The 10,000-nt window shown below is 43.0% G+C and overlaps 1 protein-coding gene across 2 annotated transcripts in view; it reads right to left on the bottom strand.

Annotated features, from left to right (window-relative positions):
- LOC109851004 (scopoletin glucosyltransferase-like) overlaps positions 3,212-10,000 on the bottom strand; it is a 14,493-nt gene continuing 7,704 nt past the window's right edge. Inside the window, exons 1-2 of one of the 2 annotated variants that reach the window (XM_020421117.1) lie at positions 4,284-5,187; positions 3,212-3,751 (exon numbers count right to left, since the gene is read on the bottom strand). In XM_020421117.1, coding sequence (XP_020276706.1) covers positions 3,473-3,751; positions 4,284-5,171 — 1,167 coding nt within the window. In that variant the 5' untranslated portion in view covers positions 5,172-5,187 and the 3' untranslated portion in view covers positions 3,212-3,472. Of the gene's footprint in view, positions 3,752-4,283; positions 5,188-10,000 lie in introns of those variants that run through there. The other variant, XM_020421109.1, reaches the window with a different exon arrangement.

Genomic DNA, 10,000 nt, shown 5'->3' with positions numbered 1-10,000 from the left:
TCTTCATCTCCAGAATCTCAAACTCTCTATGAAGAGCCTGAAGCTGAGTCTTCTAACCCTGGTATTCCCTTGTTACTTTGTTTTCATGGAGTACCATAATTGCTTGGATGTGCTCTTATGGGTGATTGTCTTCAAGATTGACTTGTCTAACGACTAGAAAAAATAATTTTTGGCCTTCAAGTCTTTTAGCTTGAGCTCCTCCAAGGTTTTGCTATGTGCATTGTGCTATCAAAATAAACAATATTAGTTTAACTAAAAAAAAATGAGTTATGAAAAATCAGGCCTGAACAGGGTGCAGTCGTGATACACTGCCCTAGAAGATAGAGGACCCGCCTGTCGCCCTGGCGTAGTTGATCCTCCCCCCTAGCGGTAAAAGCCCCCGGAAGGGGTAGTAGTTCACACTACATAATGATATATGAATATATATATGGGTCGATGCTCCACCCGAGTATCACTAGTCCAGCTTGTTTCTACCACATTGAACCGACATTGGGACAACGTCTCCAAATAAGGGTTGGGTTCCCACTGTCAGTGACCTCTTTAATGGACTTAACCCCATCTCCCTCGATGAATCCAGGACTACACTCCTGGATAATCCCTTAGTCAAAGGGTCAGCAATATTTTTCTCAGACTTTACAAAATCCAAGATCACAACTTTGCCTAACAGGCGTTGTACAGACTTATATCTTATTTGAATATGTCTGTTGAGTTTTTTATTTACATGTACTTGCTTTAGAAGCTCTATGGTAGATCTAGAATCAGAATGAATGGAAATTGGAGGAAAAGGTTTAGGGACCAAAGGAAGTTCAGAGATAAGATCTTTTAACCATTCGGCTTCTGAGCAAGTAGTATCAAGTGCAATCAATTCAGATTCCATGGTGCTCCTGGCAATTACTGTTTGCTTACATGATTTCCAGGATACAGCAGCACCACCAAAAAGAAATACATACCCAGATGTTGACTTTACACTGTTGGAATCTGTGACCCAATTGGCGTCACTATACCCTTCAATGGCATCAGGGTATCCAGTGTAAGTTAAGCAATAGTCAACTGTCCCTTTTAAGTATTTAAATACTCTTTCTAAGGCAGACCAATGATCTGGGTTAGGGTTACTGGTATACCGACTCAATCTCCCTACAGCATAAGCTATATCGGGTCTAGTCCGGTTTGATATGTATAAAAGGGATCCAATCATTTGGGAATATTTCAATTGAGAGACAGATTCACCTTCATTTTTCTTCAAGGGTATAGAAGAATCATATGGTGTGGAAACAGATTTAAAGTTATGAAAGTTGAATTTGATCAGCATTTTCTCAATACTGTGAGAAAGACTCAAGGATATTCCTCTAGTGTCTCTAGTGATTTTCATTCCAAGTATCATATCGGCAAGACCTAAGTCTTTCATGTCAAAATTTTTGGAGAGATAATCCTTAACTTTTAAGATTAGTTCAAGAGTAGTTCCAAAGATAAGGATATCATCAACATAGAGACATAGGATAACATAGTCATTGTTTATCACTTTTGAATAAACACATTTGTCGTGTTCATTCACCGTGAATCCATATTGTGCAATGACTTTGTTAAATTTCTGGTGCCATTGTTTAGGAGCTAGGAGTCAAAGGTTGAGTACCACTAGTAGAAGACTCAGGAAAGTCAATGGCTGATAAGAGACCTAAGGTAGTGAGCCAGTATCTCATCTGATTAGCCCACCGTTTATAGTTGATACCGGTGAACTTCTCAGGTTTGACACTTTTTGAATGATCAATTGCCATAAGTCCAATTTGAGTTTTACTAGTCTAGGTAGTTGAAATCTGAACAGGGTAAGAATTTTATTAATACTACTAGACCAGAAACTTAATTAAACCTGCTCTTAACCAAAAACTCTAAAAGTGAAAAGATTAAAGTTTTACTCGGGTAGTTTGGCCAGGTAAGGATAGTACTAGAGGTTGATCAATGATCGATTAAGTACCTCGTTTCTTGCAGAGCGCTTTACGCAACCCTTAAACCTTTCCTTAGACACCAACTAATCCAAGAAAACTTGAACCGGTTCACTTAAAGATTTTTTGTTTATGACAGATACTGAATTTGAGCACAGAAGCAGCAAAGAAAGATGCAAAAGGTTAACAAATTAAAACAGTTAAACAAATATGAAATTCGGGTGAACAGAAACAATATTTTTTTTTTAATATATATTTATTTTCAGATTTAAATTAACAGCAATAAATTATCTATCTTCTAGATTGCTATCAAAATAAACAATATTAGTTTAACTAAAAAAAAAAATGAGTTATGAAAAATCAGGCCTGAACGGGGTGCAGTCGTGATACACTGCCCTAGAAGATAGAGGACCCGCCTGTCGCCCTGGCGTAGTTGATCCTCCCCCCTAGCGGTAAAAGCCCCCCGGAAACGGCCGGCCTCTCTACTCGGGCGCGAGTAGCAGAGCTTCTGCTCAGATGAAGATGATTGCCCAAAAATAATCCTCAAAATATGTAGCCGAAAATCTTTGAGTACTAAGAGTAGCAGAAGGAGGAAGAGGGAGCTATGAAATTCTTTGTGAATTTCTGTGTGTTTTCCCGAATGAACTCTGCCTCCTTATATAGCCTCATGAACCAGTAACCGATGCTGAATCTCCTCGGGCGTGCGCGCGTGTGTGGAGAAAGAGCACAAACACTAGTAGGCCCAAAACATTACTCAAAGCCCATTAGGAAGTGAACCATTATAAACCACTTGAACTTCTCTTCAACTTCCAATGTGGGACTATTCACAATTGCCTTTTCCTTAAGAAAATGCTAACACATTGGTCAGCACGATTCCAGCAGCCAACTTTGTGTAACCAGGATCGATTACGCTCCGATATTTTTTTGATCTCAGTAGATTCTCCATCAGCATGCTTCAGGATCATAGTCCCCATCAAATCCGGGGATGCTCAGCAAGTTGTGTCCTTCAGTGGCCATCGTGATCTCACTCTTTCTCTCAGAGTGTTTCTCTCAAAACACCTTTTGTGTCTCTTGAATTGTTTCACTCAGACACTCTCTCTCGCAGGTGTTTCTCTCAACCACTCTTTTCTCTTGAAGTGTTTCACTCACTCTCTCTTTTTCACAATCGGGCTCGTTTGCAGGCTTTGATACCACAATGTTAAGAATCAAAGCTTTGAACAGAAAGAAACCCAACAAATGTGGGAATGAATCTCATCATCTTATTGAACAACTCAGGAATGAATCTCATCATCTTATTGAACAACTCAGGCTTCTTAAAAATCCTCTACATCATAACAGAAAATGAAAAGAACTAGTTCACCATAGCCACAATTGCTATGTGATTTCAGCAACTGAATAATTAAAAGATAAACTAAACATGGCCTAAGGAATATGACTTATTTCAACAGAAAGCTAAACTTTAGGGAAACTTTAGGAAACTCTAACAACCATTCTGAATTCTTCTCTTCAGACAATGATTAAGGTTACAGTGAATATCAATAACCCGCCTCTCTCTTTTTCTCCCTGGCTACCTTAGTAAGTTCCTGAATCATGCTAGTCAAATTGACATACGATGATCCTCCTTCCTCTACGACGGCCCTTGATATCTTCTTGTATTTCTCCGCCCTGCTCCTGATCTCCGCCGCCTCTCTTCCTTCGCCCATCACCCTATCCACGGCCCTCTTCACAGCCTCCGCCTTCACCACCTCCTTCTGCTCCGCGAATGTCGACCTCTTCACCCCTTGTTCAATTGCACTCACCCCCGTCCCCAACACCTGCATGTATTTGAAAGGAAATATATTTCACAACACAATCAACCTAATATATTCTATGTAAGTCGTGGTATTTCATGAAAACCACAAGTTTGTGTAAAGGGTAAACTTCCACAAAATCCCAATAAGCTTTTGAGTGTTTTTGCACAAAACTCCGGTAAACTTTCATAAGTACGGGGAAAAAATCCCTCTGAACTTTCAAAAATCTCCTAACTGATCTCTTGAACTATTGGAAATTGCATAAGCGGCATTAATCATATATATAGAGTAAAAAGCTGAGAAATGTGACCTAGCTACTGTGTCCTGTTCTCCCGCGTGATGTTTTTCGTTCAAAATTTTCAGCAAATTTTGATCTGTCATAGTTCAAACTTATTGCTCTTACATGCCATGGCATCCTTTATGAGATTTCCTAATAGAATCCTGGGATTTCTCGAAATTGTAAGGTATGGAGTGGTTTCATTCATAAACGATCAACGGATGATTGTGGTAACTATGACTAGTATGAATCATGCATGTGAAGAATGCACACGCTTACCTTCACAATGAGCCTCTCGCTAACGAACTGCTCTGAATGCAGCGGCCAGGCGATCATCGGCACCCCGCAGCTCAGCGCCTCCAGTGTCGAGTTCCATCCGCACTGCATCATGAACGCTCCCAACGCCGGATGGTTCAGTATCATCCTTTGCGGCGCCCATCCTCGAACTACCAACCCTCTCCCTTCCACCTTCTCTTCGAATCCCTTTGGCAACCAATCCCCGATCGTATCCAAACCCCCGCCTCCGCCCCTCACCACCCATATAAAGGCTCTTCCTGAACCCTCCAACGCGAGACTGATTTCTCGGAGCTGATCGTCGCCGAAGACGCATTCGCTACCGAACGCGATGTAGAGCACCGACCGATCTTTCTTATCGTCTAACCATGCTTTGAACCCCTTATCGTCATCACCGTTATCAGCTTCTTTCCAGTGCCTGAGAGAGACGGGCCCCACATTCCACACTCTACTCTTACCGTCCATTTTCAGCCTCTCAGCGTACTCAGGCGCGAGCTCGTCGAAGCTGTTAAAGAGTAAGCCGTAGCTCTTGTTTCTGGCTTCTCTGAACATGTCGAGAGCTATTTTGGGGTAATGGAACACTTTGGGCAGCTCGGCTTTCGTGATCTCGATCTCGTCGACGACGAATGGCTTATCATCGTTGCGGGAGTTAATCATCATTTGTTCGACTTGATCGAGGATGAAGACGGCGAAGTGCGAGAACACGTTGAAGACGACACGAGGGATGTTGAGAGAGATTGCGAGGTCGGAGGTCCACGGGTAGAGCTCGTCGGAGACGAGGCAGTCAGGGCGGTGGTCGACGATGAGCTGGCGAAGAGGCTGGTGTAGGAGCTGGATGAGGTTGTAGAACTTTTCGAGGGTGGCGTCCGTCATGGGGAGGGAGTTGGGGAGGAGACTGCGGGGAGGAGGGAGGGGAGGTTGCCGGCGGTGGTGATGTAGGAGACCTTGACGCCGCGAGAGGCGAAGAGGAGGGCGGTGTCGAGGTAGGCGATCATGTGGCCGAGTGCTAAGTATGGGAAGAAGAAGATGTGGAGGTCGTGATGGCCTTGAGTTGAATCCATTTTTCACAGAATGTGAAAATCCAGTGAAAACCTTGCAGGTGTTGTTTTGAGTGATTTGGCTAAGGAGCACAAGACTATTACCTAGTTATAGTGGTAGTTGTACTAGTTATATTGGTAGTTGTAGTTGGTAGAGAGGCACTAGGCGCATACTCTCTACCACACTCTCAACCACACCACCTCTCTTGCTACAGTGCACGAGGCCCACATGAGACTTTAAAAATTAAAATCTCATGTGGGCCCCGTGCACTGTAGCAAGAGATGTGGTGTGGTTCGGAGTGTGGTAGAGGGTGTGCCCCTATCATTGTTTTAGTTGGTAATATCTCTTCGGTCCCGATGAATAATATTGTTTATATAAAATATATAAAAAAAAACTTTTAATTATGGCAGATTGAAGCGGATCTCGATTGGTATTTAAATCTCTTGTTTTTATATTTTTTCCATTTTATGTTGAGCCATGGAAATGGATTTGTGTTGGGATTCGAAACAATCAAATTGAACCATTGCCCTTCCGGACATTGTGTTGAAAGTAAAAAAGTAGGAAAATTTACCACAAATAAAGATCAAAGTTTGCAGAAATAATAAAGGAGACGAACACACAGATTTAACGAGGTTCGGCAACGTGCCTACGTCCTCGGAAGCCACACCACACAATTCTTTTATTGGTTGAAGAAGAAATACAAGATCTCAAACTAGGATTTTATCTCTCTGAGATTCTCTCTTTTTTTGCTGTCAAAAACTCTCTTTTTTCGTGTACAATAAGCCCTAAAAACCGTTTAGGTATATATAGAGTCCTCAAAGAAACATAATCCAAAGCATTTTAGGAAACAGGCTGATTGCGTCGTGGTCGACCGTGGCCGTCGACCGAACCAAAACCCGAGAGCAGAAAACATTACAGGGTCGGCGTGGTTGACCGTCACGGTCGACCGCCTTCAGCTCCAGCCTCTTCTCAGCTTCTGTGCACGTTCGCGGTCGACTGCCGCGATTGACCATGCAGGCTTCCTCCTGTTTTTCTCGATTTTCTCCCTCATTTTGATTCCAGCTTCGGCTTCGACTTGGGGTCTACACTTTAGACTAACAATCTCCCACTTGGAGACCAAAATGCCATCAGCGAGTTCACCCAAACTCTCCCTTCTTCGCAAGTATCTTCTCCTCCTCGGAAAAATCGTTTCTTCAATCATCAAAATTCCGGTGATCTCACCAATCCTGGTAGTGTGACTCTGTCTTCGTCTTCTACTCGTGAAGGCTAACTGAAGTTGCGCACAACACTAGTTTCTCAATGGTGACTGCCTTTGTCAACATATCCGTCGGATTTTGACTCCCAAAATCTTCATTAAATGTAACTTTTCGTCTTCAACTAGCGAGCGTATAAACGTTGATGTGCTTCGTTCTGACATGATATACTAGATTCTTGGCAAGATGTATAGCGCTCTGGCTATCACAATAAAGAATTCCTCTCCCTTGCTTCAGAGCCAACTCTTCCAAGCACCCGTTCAACCGGATCATCTTATTGCTTGCTTCAGTCACCGTGACATACTCAGCCTCAGTTGTAGATAAAGTCACAATCTTTTGCAGACGTGAGACCCAGCTCACTGTTGTCGACGCTAAGGTATAAACATACCCCATGGTGCTTCGTCTAGTATCATGATCACTGGCGAAGTCCGCATCCACGTATCCCTGTAGCACAAACTCCTTCCTCCTGAAACATAGTGGTTTGTTCGTTGTTCCCCTCAAATACTGCATTATCCACTTCACGGCCTCCCAATGCTGCTTCCCTGGATTGCTAGCAAACCTGCTCATAACTCCCACTGCATGGGCGATGTCCGACCTCGTGCAAACCATCGTGTACATGACACTCCCAATGACCGAAGAATATGGCACCCTGCTCATATGCTCTCTATCTGCATCTGTCTTAGGCGATTGCTCCTCAGATAACTTGAACTGACTTCCAAGGGGTGTTCTAACAACTTTAGCATTCTGCATGTTGAACCTCTGAAGTACCTTCTCAATGTATTCAGCTTGGCTCAATCTCAATGTCCCTTCAGCTTCATCCCTACTGATTCGCATCCCTAGAATCTGCTTCGCTGCACCCAGATCCTTCATTGCAAATTCCTTTGCTAGCTGCCTCTTCAAACTGTTTATCTCTTCTAAACACGGTCCTGCTACCAACATGTCATCAACATATAATAACAAAATAATGAAGCTGGACTCGAACCTTTTGAAATAACAGCAATGATCCGAATTGCATCTTCTGTAGCCATTGTTCTGCATGAAGTTATCAAACTTCTTATACCACTGTCTCGGAGCCTGTTTCAAACCATATAAGCTCTTCTTGAGCTTGCACACCATCTCTTCCTTTCCTTCTTCAATGAAGCCAACAGGCTGCTTCATGTAGATTTCTTCATCCAAGTCACCATGAAGAAAGGCAGTCTTCACATCTAACTGCTCAAGGAAGAGGTCTTCTGCAGCTACCAAACTCAACACCACTCTGATGGTTGTGAGTTTCACAACAGGGGAAAATATCTCCGTGTAGTCCACTCCTTCCCGCTGTTGAAACCCTTTCACTACTAATCTGGCCTTGAATCTCTTGCTTCCATCACTCTCCTGCTTGACCCGGTAGACCCATTTATTGTGCAAGGCTTTCTTCTGTGCAGGTAGCTGGGCTAACTCCCATGTCTCATTAGTGAGTAGAGAATCCATCTCCTCCTGCATCGCATGCTCCCACTGCTGAGATTCACTCACTTGCACTGCCTCTTCATAACACTCCGGCTCTCCGCTATCTGTTAAGAGTAGATAATCAAGTGACGAGAGGTATTTGGGATTTGGTTTGGGTACCCTAGATGACCTCCTAGGCTCCACGCCCTGGGTAGTAGCTTCTGCACCTGTAGTCTCCTCCGTTCTACGGTCAGAACTGACATCGTCGCCCCCATCTGGAAGTTCCTCCAAATCCATGTACTCGGATCCACCTGTATCCGTAGTGCTGCTCCCACTGCTTTGGCTATCCTTGGCATTGTCCCTGTCCTTGTACATCACCTCCTCATTGAATATCACATCCCGGCTCCTGATGATCTTCCTGTTCTTCTCATCCCAAAGGCGATACCCGAACTCATCAATGCCGTATCCAATGAATGTGCACTTCTGTGACTTAGCTTCTAGCTTGTCCCTGACATGGTCACTGATATGAACATAAGCCACGCAACCAAATACCCGCAAGTGTGAGAGATTTATCTTCTTTCCACTCCAAACCTCCTCTGGAATCCCAAAATCTAATGGAACTGATGGCCCGTGATTAATAAGGTATGCTGCCGTATGCACCGCATCCGCCCAAAATGTCTTAGGCAGACCTGCATGTAATCGCATGCTCCGCGCACGCTCTGTCAAGGTCCTGTTCATCCTCTCTGCAATGCCGTTCTGCTGCGGCGTCCCTGGAGTAGTCCTCTCTAAGCGAATCCCATTCGTAGCACAGAACCTCTTGAACTCCTCCAGCTCGTATTCTCCACCATTATCTGATCTCAAGCACTTCACCTTCAGATCTGTCTCGTTCTCGACCATGGCCTTCCACTTCTTGAAGATCTCGAACACCTCTGACTTGTGCTTCATGAAGTAAACCCACACCTTCCTCGAGTGATCGTCGATAAAGGTGACGTAGTATCTCGAACCGCCAAAAGAAGACTGATAATCATATTTTATTACAATTTTATACCCTCATTATCTATTTTACATGAATAAATATACCATTAATAATTATTGTTAGATTAGTTTGCACATAATTGAATGAAAATATAAATAAATATTATTAAATGTAAAAACCCCTCAAAAATCTCTCTTCTCTATTTTGTAGTATTTAGAAGCCTAAAGAGCATGAAGCCCATCAAGCAAGTGAAGAAAATGATCAATTGAAGCCAAAAGCCAAAATGTCCAAAAGAAGCAAAATCCTCTTTATTCTCAAATGAGCTTGGATGCAAATAGTGGAATGAGATGGACTTGAATGCAAAGTCCACATAACCAAACCTGTTGCAAGACCGTGGGCTTGAATTTGATTTCTCAAGTGAAAATCACATGGGCCGGATTTGCTTGGATTTTTACAAGAAAAACAAGATGGACCGGACTTGATAATTCACATGAATGAATGGGCCGGTTCAATTTTGTTTTGAAAATGAAATTGGAATGAATAGCTGCAGAGTTGTCTAACACACAAAAGGCCGGTTACTTGGGTTTTCTTGGACTTTTGACATTTGAAAATCAAATGGAGAATGAAATGGGCCGAACTTCATGGACCTGTGGCTTGGTGTGCATAGGAGGCCGGATTTGCTTATGGATTTTGTGCTACAAATGTTCAAAATCAAAAGAAATGTCATTGGGCCAAACTTTCTTACATAAATCAAATGGTTGCTGCAGCTTTGGATTTTTCTTTATGGGCCGGATTTTGATAATCACATGGGCTAGAGAAGAACAAAAACCAAATTCAAAGGTGGAGATTGTTGCTTGGGGCTCAAGACAAATCCAATGGCTCAAATTCATTGAAGATTACTATAAATAGGGGTAGAGAGTGAGGGGTTAGAGGTGTGAAAATTTTGTAAACTCCTTTTGGAGAGGAGGGCTACTCTTAATTGAGAAGGCCTTCCAAAAATTATAACTTTAGTT

This window comes from Asparagus officinalis, chromosome 1 (assembly GCF_001876935.1).
Source record: "Asparagus officinalis chromosome 1, Aspof.V1, whole genome shotgun sequence".
In the NCBI taxonomy this organism is placed as follows: Eukaryota; Viridiplantae; Streptophyta; class Magnoliopsida; order Asparagales; family Asparagaceae; genus Asparagus; species Asparagus officinalis.
Note: the sequence above shows the minus strand (reverse complement) of the source record. Positions and strands in the feature narration are given on the sequence as shown.